At 45.6% G+C, this 19,736-nt stretch overlaps 1 protein-coding gene across 2 annotated transcripts in view; it reads right to left on the bottom strand.

Annotated features, from left to right (window-relative positions):
* The window catches only part of CNNM1 (cyclin M1), a 71,174-nt gene that overhangs the window by 21,554 nt on the left and 29,884 nt on the right, over nucleotides 1-19,736 (bottom strand). The window contains exons 2-7 of one of the 2 annotated variants that reach the window (XM_006831235.1): nucleotides 18,393-18,536; nucleotides 15,486-15,626; nucleotides 13,100-13,269; nucleotides 11,514-11,613; nucleotides 11,138-11,185; nucleotides 7,587-7,649 (exon numbers count right to left, since the gene is read on the bottom strand). In XM_006831235.1, the coding sequence (XP_006831298.1) occupies nucleotides 7,587-7,649; nucleotides 11,138-11,185; nucleotides 11,514-11,613; nucleotides 13,100-13,269; nucleotides 15,486-15,626; nucleotides 18,393-18,536 (666 nt within the window). The remainder of the gene's footprint in view (nucleotides 1-7,586; nucleotides 7,650-11,137; nucleotides 11,186-11,513; nucleotides 11,614-13,099; nucleotides 13,270-15,485; nucleotides 15,627-18,392; nucleotides 18,537-19,736) is intronic. The other variant, XM_006831234.1, reaches the window with a different exon arrangement.

The raw sequence follows: 19,736 nt of genomic DNA, 5'->3' as shown, positions 1-19,736 counted from the left end.
AAAACATTCCGTGTTCCCATGTTCTGTTTGAACAACTGCCTCTTGGTCCATGTACAGATTCCTCATGAGCACAATTAAGTGTTCCGGAATACTTATATTTTGCAATATTGTCCATAGCTTGTCATGATCCACACAATCAAAAGTCTTTGTGCAGTCAATAAAGCACAGGTAAACATCTTTCTGATATTCTCTGCTATCAGCCAAGATCCATCGGACATCAGCAATGATACCCCTCCTTCAACAGCCTCTTCTGAATTCGGCTTGAACCTCTGGAAGTTCTTGGTCAAACTGTCTCATTAGAACCAGTTTGTACTAGAACCAGTACTATCACTACCTGGATGTGATGTATAGAGTTAAGGGTTCCACTTCCAGTCTGCTTTCTGTAAACATCATTCACACACACCCTGTTAGCTAAGCCAGACATCAAGTCCGGCTATCTCCCTGTCTGTCCCCACCCTTCATTCTTGCCCCTTCTAATCTGTTCACACCTCAGCTGCCAAAGTCCTACTGTATTTGAATAAAATCCATACTCCTAGCTGTGGCTTCTAACACTCTCTATGTCCTAATACGCCTTCCTGTCTAATCTCATATTGACCTTTCCCCGTCCACTTTGCTCCAGCCCACAGCCTCCTTGGGTATCCTCAAATATGTAAACTTCCCTCACCTCAGCAGATGCCATTTCCTCTGTCCCCACCCATTCTCACACATAGCTGCTTATTTCTCTGTGATTAGGTCTCATTTCTCTGAAGTCCTTGTCTGGCTATCCTAAGAAGCATCTCATTTCCCTCTATCTCTGACCCTTAGTCATTCCTTCAAAGCATATCTCACCAGTTCTAATCAATTACAGGTTTGTATTTATTTACTAAGGAGCTCTGGTAGCGTAGTGGTTATAAATCAGGCTGTGAACCTTAAGGTCAACAGTTTGAAACTACCAGCTGCTCTGCGGGAGAAAGATGAGGCTTTCTGCTCCCGTAAAGGTTTACACCCTCGGAAACCCTGTACAGGGTTGCTATGGGTCGGAATCGACTCGACGGCACTTAACAACAACAACAACTTATTTACTATGTCTACTCAATTCAGCTAAGGAGCTCTGGTAGCATAGTGGGTAAGAGTTGGGCTGCTAACCTCAAGGTCAGCAGTTCCAAACTACCAGCTGTTCCAGGGGAGAAAGATGAGGCTTTCTGCTCCTGTAAAGATTTACAGCCTTGGAAACCCTATATGGGGTTGCTGTGAGTTGGAACCGACTCATAACCACCACCACTCAATTCAACTATCAGTTCCACAGGGGCTGAGACATCATCTTTTCTTGTCACGATTCTATGCCCAGTACCTAACACAGTGCCTGGTTTAGCCCAGGTGCTCATTAAAAAGTGGAGAATGAATGAATCAACATTTATGGACCTCTTAAAAGGGTTTTTTATTCAGAATCTAAATTTTGGTTTAAGGAACGGTTCAAAGATCTCAAATCCTCCTAGGATCAGAAAGCCCTTTCTCTGAAATCATTCTGGGGAAGCCGGTTTCACCGAGCAACTCTCAGGTGGTGTGGTCAGATAATAAAAATGTGCCACTAGAATCGAAGGGCACCAGGAAGCCTGGGCCCTTGGCCACCAGAAGCAGTAGGACTTTCTGTTTAATGAAAGTCTGTAAAGCAGGGACGCCTAGGTCAGGACTCTACTGGGTAATGGAGGACCAGTCCTCCTCCAGAGTGACCAAGGTCCAAGAGGGGCAGTGACGCAGTCATGGAGATCAGAGACAAACCCTAGGGTAATTGTAAATGGTGGTACCACGGGGCAGAAAACGTGCAATTCATTTCTAGTCCTGGTGCCCTTGAAGACCTTCAAATGAGTTCTGGGTTGGCTATCCCATCTGTGGCTGTTCTAGGGTGATTAAGCCAGTGGCATTTGCTCTGGGGCTAGTTGAAGAAAACAGAGGTAGTTAATTCTGTAGACCAGCTTCTTCTCTGGCATGTGAGTGGAGTCTGGAAAACCGTACCTTGGCCTTGGTGACTCTTGATCCTAACTCAGTTTGGACAGAAATAGTGAGCAGAATCTATGGGCTCAGTTATGCTGGGAAACAGCCATCACTCCTTGATAATCCTCTGCTTTGCCTGGTCTGCCATGTGCTTCACCTGACACATGTTGTTCCTTCTATCTTCTCCCTTATGTCACAATGTAAGCTATGTTCAGGGAGGATGAAAGGGAAACAAAGCCAGTCTTATCTACAAAACCCCCTCCAACCACAGAAGTTTCTGCTTAAACCACTTTACTCCCTGATGAATAAAGGGGTAACATTTCCATCCCCCTCAAGCTTTCCTCCCTGAGTGGCCCTTCAGGCAGGCATGTCACACGGTTGTCACTCAAAGGGACCTGCATGTCAAACACAAGCCATATCACGCTTGAGCTGGGAGGAGAAACCTTCTTTTCTTAAAAAAGTAAACACAATGCGATTGAAGGTTTATTCATGGAGTCCCAAGGAATCTCAACACCAAAAGATGCAACTGTCTTACAAAGGTAGGGTCTATAAAAGCAAGTTTTAAAAGAAAAAGAAACTCTCATTTCGTGACAAAGTCCTGGCTCATCCGAGAGTTGTGTAAGATCAATGTTTTCATTTCCAGAGTCTGACATTCCTCAATAGGTAGGATGCTGATGACTCGGCGTTTTGGTAATTGTGCACATACACTCCGAGGTTTCGGAGCAAGGGGAATGGAAATGCTTTTAATAAAAAAAAAAAGAGAAGAAATCAGTAACAGACGAGTGTCCCAGCAGCATGGCAAACTAGTTCAAGTTGTATAATTCCCCTTGGCATTTCCTAAGAGCACAGAGGCACAGCTTGGGGGAGTCAAGTGAGGAGAAAATCCTAAATTTAGTGCAGGGAGATCTGAACAGATAAATCAGCAATGTATGTGTAAAATGGACCTCAGTACCTGCCCATAGGAGCTGAGCCAAACAGCCAACGTAGCCCTTACCCTCTCTTGTTCTTACCTCGTAGCCTCAAGCTGGCTCTTGGAAGACTAGGAGTGGGAGCAAGGTTTTCTGCTCTAGAACCTCAAGTGCAACCTACAGTGAACCACAGCCGAACTCACACTGGCAGCCATAGCGCAGTCTGCAAGAGATGCCTTTCTGTGCTGGCTAACTAGAAGTGACTCAGGACATTGGGGTAGAACTGTGTGTGTATGTAAGATTTTACATTGCAATAGGAGATGGACTGCACTCACAGGAAGAGGCCTTAAAAACCTAGACATAGATATGGGACTCTTGTCTCACTTGTGATACCTGTACCTCGGAACCCTTCACTACTCTGCTCTGAGAGGAGGAACCCTCCTTGCTGTGGGAATCTTAGGGTGAAGTGGGATTCAATGGCTGTTTCCCTACACTGTTGGAGCATGGGTGAGGGGTGGGGGGAATGACCCACTTTGGTCATGGTCACTGTACCATGGGCCATCTGTGTTCTCCAAACTGGATGGAAGAGTTTCATAACATAGGCTTCTTAGAGTACAAACTAGGATTATTAAAACTCATCCTTTTGGGGGTAATATTCAACATCAGACAGCCAAATGCCAAAAGCTCTCTGTCAAAGCTCTGTTTAAACTACAATCTGAACTCTGCAAGTCGGTCCAAGTTAGGATCCCAGATGAACTCACTCATGTTACGGGGAGCGTTAATGGTTCCCAAATGTTTTCTGCACAAGAGTCAACCCAAAGGAATATTCCACTTACCACATTTCACAAAGTAAAAAAGATTCTTTTAGGGTATCCCTATGTATTCTGGAAGAAAACTCTATCACCTCAGATCTCAGAGCACATTACAGATGGGCTATCTAATGCTGAAGAAGCACAAGTTCAGTTGTCTCTCCTGCTTTGGAGGACTGTCCATACTCCATTACTGTCCAGTCAGTTCCAACTTATAGTGGCAAGCAGAACTGCCCCATGGGGCTTCAGAAGCAGGCGGTCACATCTTTCTCCTGTGGAGCAGCTGGTGGGTTCAAAGCACCGACCTTTCAGCCAGCAGCTGAGCATTTAACCACCACACCACCAGGGCTCCAGGAATTGTCCATTGTTGTTGTCCTTAAGTGCCATGGGGTAGGCTCTGACTCATAGCGACCCTGTATAGGGTTTCCAAGGTGTGGCTGGTAGGTTAGAACCATCGACCTTACAGTTAGCAGTCATACAGTGCTTATCCTATAGCACCACACCAGAGGACCTCAAAATTCCCTCCACTATCGGGAGAAGAAAGAAGGACTGAACTTTGGGAGAGGACCTAATGACTGTTGTGAAGTCCTTTACGTTCACTGAAATGGACACACCTGTAAGGATGGTGGATGTCAGCACACCCTACAGGTAATCCACAAGAGACTCTGCTCTCCTTGACTTCAAAGGAATGCAGGGTGAGCACCTTATTCATTGTTGTTGTTGTTAAGTGCCAGTTGGTTCGGAGGGTTTCTGAGGAATGACTTGTGAATATGAATCACTGACTTTGCGGTTCAAGCCGACCTTGCGGTCCAGTGCATTATCCCACAGTGCCACACCAGGACTTGGGGAAATAAACCTTATTCATTAAAACGACTTATGTTTTCATAATGCAAATAAATCACAGCCCTCTAGGGGGCACAAAACACCTACATTCAGAGGGTGGGCATGCTTTCCCCAAGTAACAGGAGAGCAGAGTCTAAGAGATTTGGATTCTAGTCCTCATCCCTTTAACTATTTACTTCCCATACGACCCTGACCCTATGGTTCCGTTTCTCAGAGCCTATTGCTTTCCTATAATAATTTTTGCCTATCTTATCCCTTTTAACAATTTACAACCCACATAACCCTGATCCTTGGTGCAGTTTCTCAAAGCCTATGGCTTTCCTACAATAATTTTTGCCTATTGCATAAGGTGCTTGTGAGGATCAAATAAAAACAATGCTAAAGTCTTTTTCAAACCTAAAGGGCCTATTAATTTTAGAATGTCTTTTTTCTTGTGTTGTTGTTGTTGTTGTTACATGCCGTCGAGTCAGTTCTGACTCACAGTGACCCTGTATAGGGCTTCCAAGGCTGTAAATTTTTGTGGGAGTAGAAAGCTTCGTCTTTTTCTCGAGGGGTAGCTGGTAGTCTCAAGCTGCTGACCTGGTGTCTAGCAATCCAGTGCTTATCCTACAGAGCCACAGCACTCCTCTTTGCCTTTGTAAGACAATGCTACTTTGCTGTTAGCTGCTGTCAAGCCGATTCAACTCATGGCAATCCCATGTGTGTGGAGTTCAACTGCTCTGTAGGATTATCAGGGCTGTGACCTCTCAGAAGCTGGCCACCAAAATTTGACTTAACTGTATGTGCTACCCAGGGACCTTCCAAGACTAAATATATATGCAAGTCAGTATATGTGGATCCTAAATCAGGTATAGGGCTAGAGATGCCCAGGACCTTCGTTCCACAAAATCCCATGACCCTGAAGTCTCTTTTTTTTTGGTGAGACAAAGCTGAAGCAAGAGTGACAGTGGCAACACCACTGGTTTTGGAGATACCACCTCCTGGTGGCTGGGAAGTCTTGGTGGTTGACTATAAAAGCCAGACAAAAGAAGGTCGGGAGAGAAACCATAGAAGTATGGCATATCCCACCGCCCACTTCCTGCGTTGTGTCTGTCATTCCTCCACCTGCAGAAGTAAGCTCAGAGTCAGGATACACATGCTTGCTCTTACCTCGGCATCAGTTGCCATGTCCTGTTGGGTTAACAGAGCACTTAGGGGCACATGGCCTCAGCCAGCTTTGGATCTGAAGTCTCAGCCGAGGAGCTGGCATGGCAGCAATGAGTCACTTTCATCTCTGTCTGACACTGAGCTACCATGATGTTTTCCACAATTAGTACTGGTGAACTAGAATAGTCTTCTTTTAACTGGGAAGGTGCAACTAGGTTGTCGGGTTAACTGAAGTTTAATTAAAAAGGAAAATAAGCCCCTGATTTGATCCTTTTGGTTGAAAATCTTTTAAAAATGTGTATCTTCCTTTTCTGCTGGACTCACGCTTGGCGTTCACCAAAATTCATTGACAGGAGAAGGATCTGAAGGACCAGGGCGTGGCCATGTCTAGTTTTGCTGGCACACAGCAGGAAACGGTTCAGCTGACCAGCGCACCCAACTGGCATCTCCCTTTGACTTTGCTGCTCTGTGGCCACCATGAAGGCAGGAGTTCTTGGGAAGTGAGGAGAACGTCACTTTGTGGTGGAAAACCATTAAGTGAGAGAGAAAATTTTTGTGAAATCTGAGATGGTAGTTAACTTGTCTTGTATAGACAGACATGGGAACCAGATGGTTTTTGATGGAGAAACGTGATTTGGGAGAAAACAGAAGTCAGCATATATACTTCTGACGTTGCACATTTGGGGGTTTGAGGTCTCAGGGCATGGCCCTCCTGAATATTGAAGGGTTTGCTCTGCAGACAGGGAACCACGGTGAAATCTGTAAGAGCCAGAACATGACGGGCCTGCGTGGCTCTTCTGAGATTAAAAGTTTTCTGCCTTTGACAGGGTGCAGTCTCACTACCTTTCTATTAGTGAAGACCATTTGAATTTTCCTTCTCTGGCAGGTCCCCACCTTACACAGGTTCTAACTTTAACGGGCCTTACTAGACTCCTGGTGTGGTGCTGTAGGATCAGTACTGGACTGCAAACTACAAGGTCAGCAGTTCAAACCTACCAGCTGCTCCTCAAAAACCCTATACAGGGTTGCTATGAGTCAGAACCGATTCGACAACACTTAACAACAACTATGAACTGGAACCAACTTGATGGCGCTTAACATCAACAACCTGTATTCTTGATCATGGAAGATACGGCAGGGCCTCAGAATCATTCTCCAGCACTGGGATAAGGAATAAAGACGTAGAGGGTACCATATGGGAAACTGGACTATGTCCCAACTTTAGGACAGATAAAAATAAATCCGCAAGTTTGGTTATCATTTGCTTTGTGGGCCTAAAAGATTGACATCTACAGACAAAAACAATATAAACAGCTAACTGATTGTTCAGATTGATCACACTGAATCACTGAATTACTGCATAGCTCTTCCAGAAACTGTTTTACTCCACTAAAAACGAAATCCAGTCATTTTTATTTAATTGACAAAAGTGATTTACTCTGAAAAGTTACTTTGAAATGTTTACAGACTACCTTTTGTATAAGCAGAACCAGAGAGGTTAATCATGCAGTCCTATTACTCAGATGAGGCTGGGTTAGTGGTTAGCTAAGCCTAGAGACCAGGTAGGAGGGTCTTGTTTCTCTCCTGCTACATCCATCATCTTTCCACTCCCCAGGTAGACACTGATGAGGAGGAGTTTACTATGCCCCTTGTCCTTCCCCCTCCACCCCCTCCCAGCTTCCCCAGTTTCCCCAAGTTCATACACAGATATATTTCTGGCAGCTAGCTTCACAAATGATGCTGTGTGTGCAAACATGTGTTATTTGCACCGTTGTTGTTGAGCATCAGTTACGGGGGGGCAGGGCGGCTGTTGGGAGAGATGGGTCCTCATGAGGACAGCGACACAAACCAAAGGCCTCTGCAAGCCTCTCTGGCTCTACAGAGACCCAAGACACCCACACATGATTACCTGGGGAGCCTGCCAGAGAGTCTCCTCTGCTGACGGCAAAGGTACGAGACACAGAGACAGGCACTAAAGAGTCAGGGGCCAAGGATTTGTGAAGCACAAAGGGGAACATAATCAGAAAAGGAGAAAGACAAAGAGCAAAGCAGGTGAGACGGCTGTTGCTTACAGTTCACAACATCACATTTCTCTGTCAAAAGGAGTTTTGCCTCTGAAAATACAGGAAAGGCATCCTCTTCCTAGCCATCTTCCAGAGTTAAGAAAAGAGACTGCATCTGAAAAGATGTCACCTTGGAGGGACTGAGAGGCAACGCCCAGTGGGCAGCTAGCTGGATAGGCAGTATCCTCTCCAAGGAGCCTGTTCATACCAGTGGCTGAGCACTGCATTGCCACCTGGCTCTCCAGCTCCCCACATGTCCTGCACACCATGGGAGGGGGGTACCAACATGGGCATTCGGAGCCCTGGCAACGAAGTGCACACTCTTGCTAGGGGCATCCTGGCTCGGCTTCCTGGAGCATCCTCTGTGGTCACAGAGCCTGCCTGGCCAAGGGCTTGGGACAAAGGAAGGCAGCATCGCTAGCAGATGTACTGTGAATCAACTCAGTTAATAAAACTCTAGTCACTTCTTTGTTGTTGCTAAGGGCCATAAAGTCAGTTTTGACTCATAGTGACCCTGTATGCAGTTTCCAAGGAGTGGCTGGTGGATTTGAACTGCCAACTTTGTGGTTAGCAGTCCAGTGCTTACTCTACAGTGCCACACAATGCTACCAGGGCTCCTTAGTCACTTCTTAGCAAGTACAAATGCCCCAAAGTACCTCTCTTTCTGTCTTCTTTCTCTCTTTTCCCTCATCGATACCAAACTGGTGGTGGCTACCACATGGGGTCTGGGTCAGGTAGAGTGTGGAGAAACAACAGTCCAGCTCTTTTTCCAGCGTGGCCTTGATCAAGTCATATTTCTGGAAGGGAATCTGTCTTCATCTCTCTTATCTGATTGTTCCCTGAACTCAAGGAGCTAAGTGAAGCCAGTCTGCAGAGGACACATACTGGACTAAGCAGTGGCTTCTTCCCCTTTGAACCAGTTGGTTTTACTTGAAATTACCCTCATGTACAGGGGCTGAGTGGCAGGGAGGAGGGCTTCATAGCTATCTGATATCATTGACTCTGATATCAGAAGTTAAGGACTATTTCAATGAGCCCCCAACATTGAAAGACTCACTAATGTAAGGAAATCCATAGTCTTTAGAATCCTCATAGTTCTTCGTAGGCTGCAGAATTAAATGTACACATTGCCAGGCAGATAGGAGACTTGTTTCCTTGCCTGCATACCCCATGTGCATCTGTTCTAGCTACTCTGAGTTTGCGCACAGGCCCACCATGTCCTCCTGGGAGACGGGACCACCAGAACCAAGAGAAAAGAGGAGAAGGAACTGCACTGGGAAACCAGAGTGACTTAACCTCAAATCCCAGTGAGATGACTAACTCATCATCTCCATCCTCACCTTCAAAGGCTTTATCAGCTGTAGACGGGCGTCAAGAGTTCACTGCCTTGTGGCTCAAGCCTCAAGGTCTTCCTGCTTGAGATTCTTGGCCCATGAAGGACACTGGATATCTGAACCCCGAGTTTAGTGTCCACCTGATATGGCCAACCTTTATGACTATTTCACATTTCTCTATACTAACTGGGGTGAGCTTAGGGTAAAGACAAAAACGATCCCTTCATCTTTACTGGCTAATTAGATTTCTTTTTCCTCAAAATGTATAAAGATGCTCTGAAGCATGGAGAAGGAGAGTCAAATGCTTCTGTCTACTTGTCCAGTTCTGAAAGCTATCACTGTTTCAAGTTTACTCCTGTCTCATTGATAAAAGGGAAATATTTTGATAAAAAGAACAAGGGACAGGAAGGAAGGAAAGGAGGAAACTATACAACACATTCTTTTTCCACTTTTTAAAATAAAACAAAAAACAGAAAGAAAGTCATCTAAGCTGGGTGAGTGGGGGAGCCTTATGTAGCTCCTGTTTCTTACAGTTCCCATCTCATTTGGTATTCTGAAAGAGGCAGAACAGAACCAACATTTCTATTAGAATCCTAGATGTTACTACATTCCAAAGGATCCCTGAAAATCCTTCAAAAATGCGGAATGTGACAGGTAGTGCAAATCTCTTTTAGAGGACCAAGGTTTCCTCAAATCCTCATGCATCCGAGTTCCCATACTGAGTACTGACACTTACTTCGTCTAAAGCCCTGATGAACCTTGGTTAGATGTGTTGGCTTATATTAAGATAATAATATACCACAAGAGTCTAGGTGTGGAGCTGTAAGGGTAAGCACTGGACTGCTAACCACAAGGCTGGTAGTTCAAACCCACCAGTGGGTCTTTGTAAACTCTATGAAGGGTCACTATGAGTTAGAACCAACTCAACAGCACTTAACAACAATGGTGTACCAGGATTTATGATTTTGCAGGTCTACCTCAGCTCACGTTCTTCCATTCTTTCTGTGTGTGCCCATACTTGGACTAGGATGTGAAATTATACCACAAATGGTCCCCAAATTCCCAAATAGAACTTGCACTCTGGAGTATGGTGGATCTGTATTCCACTGTGTAGTGTGAACTAGCAAGGACACTGGGATGCCTCTAGGTCATCAACTAGCTCGCTGATTGGAAGCAACTCATTTCTTTCGTTTCCCTGTGTTGAAAGGAAATCTATGTTGCCATATGCCAGAGACTGAGAAAACACATTTTTTAAACCCTCTGATAAATATCAATATAAAGCACAATGTAAAATCTGTTTAGGATGAAAAAATTTACCCCATTTGGTACTAAAATGGTTACTGAAAACATCAGCAGCCGAAAGCAATGCAAAAGTCACACCAGCAAAAGAACAGAAATCTAGAGAAATCATTATTTCGGGACCACACTCATTGCACAATCAATATCATGCCCCTGTCACCCCAAACACAAGTGCAAGAATCCTGCAGAGGGAGCAGTGAGCAGGTACAGCACAGAAAGGACAAAGGAAAGCAGCCCCTACCAGCAGCATGCACAACCAGCTGGCAGACACCTTGCCACTGGCTGAAAGGTGGTGAACAAGGAAAGGTAAGTAGTGTACTGGGCCAGCTTGGGATTTACCCAAGATCCTGCAGTCACTTACTGAGTACAACTCCCACTCCCACACAGAGTAATGACATATGATGGTTTTCACAAGTCAAGGCCAGTTGCTGGATTATCAGACAAGAGAAAGAAAGGCTGATTCTTGACCAAAGCACAAAAACCCACTTCCTGTACCCTCTGGCAGGTGGCAGTGAATGGCGCCCACCCGCACTGCTGATACTTGCATAGAAGCAGCAAAGCAGCAGCGGATATTGCAGACGTACAGGAATGAAGCCCCCATGACCTGTGGGTACCTGGCAGGAAGCAGAGTTCCTGGCAGTGTGTTACAAAGAGGCTGCCAGCGTTTGTGGTAGCCCCAGCCCTGCCACAGACTGCTAGGTCCACAGTGGGCTGAGGCGGGACTACCGTGGGGAGGGCGAGGAAGGGGCTTGCGAGATACATACGAAAGACAGAGGATCCCGCCAGACTTCCAACCTTCCGCACGTCGTTATCTGTAGACAGAGGGAGGCAGTGTGTTTTAGAGGCAACATAGAAAACCCACCTTCTTAAAGGACTCACCCCTCTCCCACCCTGTCCCCAGCACCAATTAACCTTACTTGATGGCACCTAACAACAAAACCATGTGCTTCCACGAGCAAACTTTCTGAACAACAAGTGATTCTATACCCATTTTGCAGAGGAGGAAACTACAGCTCGGGCAGTTAAATGGCTTGTCCCAGGTCCAAATGAGATCAAAGAAGAGTCAAGACTTGAACCCAGACACTTTTTCTACCCTAGCCCATTGTTTCCCCAATAAACTATGGCTTGTCATTAGAATACCTGAGCAAGCAGTGGTCATAATGGCTGGGACCCCGTAGTAGGTGAAGGCTCCATTCTCGAAGCGAAGGCCCTCCTTACCAACCTCCACCTCCACTTTGCCCTGGAGAAAGAAGGTTGTATACTCAGGATGTGTTGTATTAGTGATAGAACCTTAATCATGTCTTCCTGGAAAACAAATGGACTTATGTTCTTGTCACAGGTGATTGTTAATTCTGTCCAAATTTACGTTCGGAAATAGCACTTCCAACTTGCGTGGCTCCTGGCAGTGAATGAACTGCTTAGTTCATAAGGTAGCGACCAGTCATCTATAATCAAGCACTCTTGGGACACTCGAGTAGTCTTTCCAGGATACAGGCCTGCCGCAGCTAACCCAGAACACAAGATCAGATCATCCCTGAGATAAAATTGAATTATTTGTGAAGCTTGCTTAATTCGTCACCAATAATAATGAAGTCAGTATTCACGGGATGGGTCTACGCACCTATACTGTGCTAAGTGTATTGCAAATATTCTTATTCAATTTGCCCCATAGCTCCATGAGGTCTGTACCGCTTTTATCCTCCTTTTAGAGATGAATCAACTTTAAAATTCAGAGAAGTTAAGTCACTTGGTTAATGCTAGCTAAGGAGTCCTGGTATGGCGCTGTAGAACAGAACTTGACTGCTGACCATGAGGTTGGAAGTTCAAACCCACCAGCTGCTCCTCAGAAACCCTATATAGGGTCTCTAAGAGTAGGAACCAAGTCAACAACGACAACAACAAGTTAAAAAATAGTAATATAAGAGTTTTCAAGTCCGATCTTTCCAGTTTCTGGACTTACAGTCCTGCCACTACATTTTATTCTACCAAGTGTTATTTGAAAATGATCAAGTTCTAGTAAGACAGTATATGGCATGTGTGTATTACATAACATGATCAATGTAAAAGGATGCCTTCCCACCGCCAGCAGTGAAGTCTGGGACTGTGTTCTTGGGGACAAGCGGTCATGTTAACCGAGGCCATTTGGAAGGATGGGCAAAGAGTAAATTACAGTGGCAGAGAGCGGACAGCCTGGGAATGGATGGTAGCAAAGGCTGTCTGTAAGTTAATGCAGCTCATTGTAACTGTAAAACAATCATGTATTTTGGGTTCCTGAGATTCTGTTGGGGAGAGGGAGGAATTGAGAGAGCCACCAGCAGCGACAGAGGTTATGACCGTGACCAAACAACAGGCTTATCCCGAGTCTCTGGTGGTGCAAATGGTTAAGTCCTCAAAGAGCGGGCTGTTGGAACCAACCCTGGTGTGCCTTGGAAGGCAGGCCCTGTGATCTGCTTCTGAAAGGTCACAGCCTTGAAGACCCTCTAGAGCAGCTTTTCTCTGCACACATGGGGTCTCCATGAGTCATACCTGTCTGAAGCGCAACAACCCAGGCTCCCAGGACAGAAGGTGAGACGTGTACTTATATAGGTAGTGGGAAGATGTCCTTCTTTCATTCTGCCAGCCAAACCCTGGACTTGGCACCGTGGAGGCACAGCCCCATCCTTCCTCCAGCTGGAGAGGCCCCAGTCTTGCCCACAGACACCCCACTGGCTGTCCTACTCTCCTACCTGTAGAAGCAGTACAAAGAAGTCCACGGGGCGGTTGCGCTGATAGAGGTAGTGTTCTGGGGCCTTCTTGTTCTTCTCATCAAACTTCAGCTCCTGGACCACGTTGGGATGTTTTAAGAGCCGGAGCAGGATCTTCTCCGAAAGGTACAGAGACTTAAAGGGTTCCACTTCTAGGGGAAAGTGGGAGGCAAGAAGAAATCGGCACCTCCTGGGTCCCACCCACTCCAGCATGGCAGCTGGGAAAAGCCAGGATGGGCACAATCGGTGGTGTATGGAACACTACTTCCACACACACTCCTGGAGCACCAAGCTGACAAGACTTCTGTGATCCCCTCAGGGTGGGGCATCTGAAGCCCAAGGGTGCTCCCTCTGCCCTTGGGGGGTGTGGTTCCTGTGCTGAGGCCTTAGGAGAGACAGTCACCACTTAGGTAATGCCAACTTCCTCAACGCTTTTCTCTATAGTATCATCTCAAAGTGGCCATGCTCCTTGGAGGTCAGGATGGCTAAACTTCGTCTCTCATACTTCGGACATATTGTCAGGAGGGACCAGTCTCTGGAGAAGGAGATCATGTTTGAAAGGGTGGAGGGTCAGAGAAGAAGAGGAAGACCTCCAGTGAGATGGGTTGGCAAAGTGGCAGCATCGATGGGCTCAAGCGTGGCACCAATAGTGAGGTTGGCCCAGGATCGGGCAGTGTTTCATTCTGCTGTGCATAGGGTTGCTATGAGTCAGTACCAATTCGATGGCACCTAACAACAACAACATGGATAATTAAGTTCATAATAACAAGGAGCTTAATCAAATAACACCATAATTAAATAAAATTCAGACAACTTGGTCTGACCTATTTACATGACAAATGTCTGTTGAATGATATGAAATCCAGAGTTAATCATTTACGTGATAAGCTGTCAATAGTGTGAAGCATTGTTGCATATATTGCACATTAACACATTATTATATGTTAATGTTGTTAAGTGATGTCAAGTCACTTCTGACTCATAGCGATCCTGTATAGGGTTTCCTCAGGAGTGACTGATGGGTGTGAACCACCAACGCTGCAGTTAGCAGTCCAGTGTTTATCCTACAGTGTCACACCAGGACCTCTATATATTAATAGATATTATCATATGCTAACAGAGCTCTATATTCTATGTTATACTACATTCTAGTCTATACTATAGATACAGCTGCCTTGCTTGGGGAATCAGACAGCCAGGAGTTAGAGAATTATCAGTGTTCAGAACTGGAGAACATGAGAAAAACCCTACTTTACAAAGGCTCTCGATTCTACAGTGAGTAATTGTTATCATGACTAATTGTGATGGTCACAACTGTAAAGGTAGAAATTGTATAACAAAAGTGGGGAGTAGTTAATCTTACAGTCCAGGAACAGAGGACCCTAGGACCATCAAGGGAGAAGAGCATGAGGGGAACTTGGGGGCCCTATCCAGAGAAGGAGTCACACCAGAAGTGGAGGCAGAGATGAGGACATGGAGAGAGAGAGAGCAGCTGAGGACTCTAGACTCATGGAAAGAGACAGGTTGTGTGCTGGTGGCCAAGAGGTAGGCTTGCAAAATGTGCCCTTTGGTTGTTTAAACGATTTTATATTCTTGCGTGGTTTTATGTACATCTAAAAAAAGCAAATCATATTGATTGTTAACTGATGGAGGGGATTGTAATCATTGCAATGAAACAAAGTACAATTGGCTGAGTAAAAAACCGATGTTCTGCTATGTAAACTATCACTCAATTCATAATAAAGCTTTGAAAAACAAAGGCTTTCATTTAAAATTTTCAGCTGTCTAACAGCTAGAACCATGTTAGCATTTATTAGATACTCACTAACGATATGATGGATTAAGTAGTGAACACTAACATTAACTACTGAATATTATTACCGATGCACTTAATGATGGGCACAAGCATTTAGGCCAGAACATGAGCATGGGCCAGAAGGTGAGAGGGTTTAAAGACAAGCATCATGGATACATTTATTTTTGGATCTACTCATCTTTTCTACTTTCTAAAGATGCACAAACGTCTATATTTTAGGAACTTATAACTCATATATGGACTTCTGTTCAAATTCACCCATTGCTCCTCATAAACCCTATACAGACAGGGTAGCTATGAGTTGGAACCCATTCAATGGCACTAAACAACAACAGCTAGAACATCAGGTCTGTGAGGAAGGAGTATGTGGCATCTTCGTGCTCTGTCTCTCCTAGAGCAACCGTTCTCAGTCCTGGTTCTACCCTGGGAGTGATCTGAGGTGAAACATGGGCACTTGTCTCTTTGAAAAGTTTCCTGAGTGATCTGAACAGGCACACAGAGTAGAGAAGTGATGCTGGCTGCCCTGGTGGAGTCAGGTGGGCAGAGCCATACCTGTAGCCATGAAGCGGTGTGTGGCTAGCAGAAGCTGCGGCGAGATCTTCACCCTCATTTCTGAGTCCGAAAGCCTGAACAAGGAGAAGTCATGTCGCTTCCTCTCCCGGTGCGGGACCCTCTGCTTTTTCCGGTTGTCGGCTGCAGGATCACAAAGGACAGGTGGCAGCTCTCTCAGAGTCACTGGAGGTTCTCCAAGAGACACACAGGACCGAGAGCTCCTCTGGGACCACAGGAAGTGTCGACTCTAGGTGACATCATAGCACCTCCTTCCCAGGGAGTGGAAGGACACTGACAAGGGCTTGAAGCTGGGTGATGGGTTATAAAGGTTTCAGTGATCCTCACACTGAAACACACAGTGGAAAGGGAGAACCCAAAGCCAAGTCTTAGGACTGGCTCCCCTACTTAATAGTGTACAATGGCTCTAAGCATTAGAAATTTTGTTTTAATCTATAAAAAGCTGTTTTGTTATTATTATTGTTTTAAGTGCTGTGAATTGGTTCCAACTCAAAGTGACCCTGTATAACATTTCTGAGGAGTGGTTGGCGGGTTTGAACTGCCGACTTTGTAGTTAGCAGTCCAGTGCTGATCCTACTACACCACATCAGTAGGCCATTTATTTAACAATCACACTTTAATTAAGAGTTTGGTGGGACCCAGGGTGTGTCTACCTCTGTCTCACCCCTGACCCCAGAGCTGGGATCATCTGGTCTCTTCTTGCTTACACCATGCTCTGAGCAGTACCTGGAAGCGTGCCACCCAAGTCGGTGAGCAGTCACTTCCTCTTACTACCCACAATTCTCCTGCTTCTGTCCCAGCCCTTCCGCTGAGAGACACTCAGGGGAAATAAAGAGTAGAAAAAAGGGACAGAAACAGGAACAGTCCTGCAATCTATAAAGGTGGGAGCTGTCTGGGTGGTGACCTCAGGCAGGGCTTGCCACTATAAAGCCTAAGTATTGGACATGTGATTATTGGTTGAGAAAATTGCTTTCTCCAACTAAATGTGTTTTTTTTTTCTTGCTCCAAACTTGGCCTGGAGAAAACTAGGGAAGCTGGGAAGGCTGAGTAGACACAATGGAAGTGGAGAGAGTGCATCCCAGGAACAGAGAAACAGGACCCTCTCCTTCCAGAGCTGACTTCTGCCAGACCCTCTGGGATTCTCTCAAGGCAAAGTGCCTTGCCACCGAGTGGTTCTTCTTGACTTGGAGACCTTCTCAGTCATCCGGTCCCTGCTTGAACAGTCCCTTTCCACAGCTCCCAGCCCTCCCCTCAGCACGATCCAGACCCAGGTATACTGTGGGTCAGGCATCCCATATTCCTGGCTCCTCCACCTTTGCACAGTTCTTAAGGAATCATGCCAGAAACTTCTTATCAGGGTGGACAAAACTCTAACTCTCTCCTTTACAAAAAAGATTGCTCAGCAATAGAGTAGCAAATGCAGCCACCAGACCCAGTTCTTTGGCTTTTCTTTAGGAGCAACCTTCTCATCTGGATGACATGTTTGCCTAAATAACCCCCTTCCTTTCCCTCTTCAGAATGCTACTTAAAATGTCAACATTAGAGAATCATTCCTTTTTAGGTTTTAATAGTGGGTGTTTGGAGCAGTAAGGTTGTTAAAACAAAGACCCTGGGAGGAGTTTGCCCATTTAGATAGACTATTATCACCTACTGCCACCTTGGTGTGAGATGGAGATTCTAAGCCAAGAGTAGTTGGTGGACAGAGGCAGGGGAGGGAGAATGGCTTCGGGAAGGAGGTGACATTTCTGGGCTTGCTCCCTGATTGATGAAGAAGACACAGAACCACCTGGAGGCAGGCTCTGTGGCACTCCCATTATTTGTTGTCAAGGCTTGGCCCGCCTTTTACTTTGATGCCTATTTAATCCAAAGGGAACAGCCATTCTGCACAGCTCACTGTCTGACAGTATCAAAGCTTTTTCTACCAGGAGCCAGCTTCTGGAAAACTGCTTCTAGCAAACCAAAGGTCTGAACTGAGTTATCTGAGGGGAGGAGTTGGGATCGTTGCCCCATTAGATGAGATTCTGAGGAGGAAACACTCATGGCCTAGGATTTCCCTGAATTTGTATAACACTCCCATCCCAGAGACAAAGAATGCCTTTGTAACGTTTGCAAGCAAAGCTTGGCTAAGGCTCAGGAACCAAAATCGAGTCACTGTTAGCAGAGAGGAGCCCACACTGTACTGAGGGGGAGTAAGCAGGAGCCTGAGGCATGGCAAGAAAGGAGCAGGGACAAGAGCTTAAAGGGACAGTATGCTTTGGATGTAGGTTGTCGGGGGGTATTCACCATTGCTCACTTAGGTTTTGGTGAGTGGATGGGCAGTGGAACCCCAGGTGGCGCTGGGACCTGTATCTAGGTGGACAAAGAGACCAAACAAGAACACAGGGGGACAGACACAAGGACAGAGATGCCTCTGGTCACCATCTGACTTACACTTGGCTTCCTTTTTGCACCCCATGGTCAAAATAAACCCAAAATAAAACAAACGCATTGCTGTAGATTAATTTCTGACTTATGGTGATCCCATACGTTATACACCAAAACTGTGCTTCATGAGGTTTTCAACGACCGTGTTCTTTATGAATGCTGACCACCAAGCCTTTCTTTCATGGTGCTGATGGGTGGATGTGTTCAAACCCCAGGGGCCTGTGATCGAATGGCCAAGAGGTATCCTGTCTCAGTTCCTGAAAGTTCCCTCCTGACCAACCTTCAGTGAGCATGTGCTCAGGAACCCAGGGTATCCTGACATGCTAGCAGCCGGCATTAGGTGGCTGACAAAGATGCGCATGGGGCTTGTGGTGACACTCTTTCATGCTATACATCAAACCAAGCACCTCTGAGTGTCAGAGGAACACAGGGTAACCTGGACAATCGCAAAGGCTGAGTGCTTACTGTAGAGATCAGTTTCATCCAGGATTTCTGACTTGATGATCTCCTCTATGATGTCCTCCAATGTGACGATGCCCATCACCTCATAGAAGGGGTCCCCTTCCCCCTCGTTATTCACTCGCTGGACAATGGCCAGGTGAGATTTTCCTAGAAGGCAAATGAAATCAGAGTTACACATCTAGGAGATTGTTCCTTGTGAGAAAATTAGACAAGGACCAAACTCATCTCAAGACTTTCATAAAATATAGTTATGTGTAAGCTCATTTAAAGGAACTCTGGTCGCGTAGTGGTTACGAATCGGGCTGCTAACCTCAGGGTCAGCAGTTCGAAACTACAAGCTGTTCTGCGGGAAAAAGACGAGGCTTTCTGCTCCGGTAAAGATTTACAGCCTCAGAAACCCTGTACAGGGTCACTATGAGTCGGAACCAACTCCACAGCACATAATAAGAACAATACGCTCATTTAAGTGCCAACCTTATACTTCATAACTCAGTCTAGTTTTAGGAAAGTTGCTGGATCTAACCAAAGTCAGTTAAATTCTTTTTCTTTGAGCTTTCACATATGAGCAAGTATATCTTAGCTATAAGAGTCTGAAGAATCTAACAGAAAATCAAGAATTTGGAGTCAGAGAATGAGGTCAGAAGCCCTTCTCCCCTCCCCCTTATATACATACATACTAGCAAAATTATTATCTATACAACTGACTTTGAGCAAATCATTTAGCTCTGATTGGCTCTGTTTTCTCATCTAGAATTAGGGAAGAATACGAGTGTGGTGGTTTCAAACCATGGCCTCCCAACTCTGATATGCCTCACAGGAGAAGTATGGTCTTTATCTCCTTCCATTGAATCTGGGCAGGTTTGTGATGGACTACTTCACCAGCAGAGAATGGGGGAAATTGTCTGTTAGGTGACTTCTAAGGTTGAGTCCTAAAAGTCATACAACTTCCCCTGCAGAGACACTGTAAGAAGTCATATGAAGACTCCCTGAGACCACCACAAAGGAACAGTCACATAGCCTACTAGCTATCCAGTTCAAATGTCAGCCAGGATAGCAAAGTGGCCAAAACCCAGTTGATTCAGCCCTGCCCAGCTATTCTAGCCATCTGCTGCTACAGGACCCAAACACCACGATGCGGAGGCAAAGCCATTGCCACTGTACCTCAGCCAAATTCCTGACTTACAGCTAACGTTTTATGTCTCTAAGTTGTGGGATGGTTTGTTAGCAGCAATGATAGTTAGGAGCACCAATACTCAAGGTGATTTTGAAACCCAAATGATCTAATGTATGTGTGAAGGACTTGTAAACTAAAATGAGCTACAGGCAGTTATTTTATTCTTATAAATA

Source organism: Chrysochloris asiatica, unplaced genomic scaffold (assembly GCF_000296735.1).
Source record: "Chrysochloris asiatica unplaced genomic scaffold, ChrAsi1.0 scaffold00003, whole genome shotgun sequence".
NCBI lineage: Eukaryota > Metazoa > Chordata > Mammalia > Afrosoricida > Chrysochloridae > Chrysochloris > Chrysochloris asiatica.
This window is presented reverse-complemented; position numbering and strand designations above follow the sequence as displayed.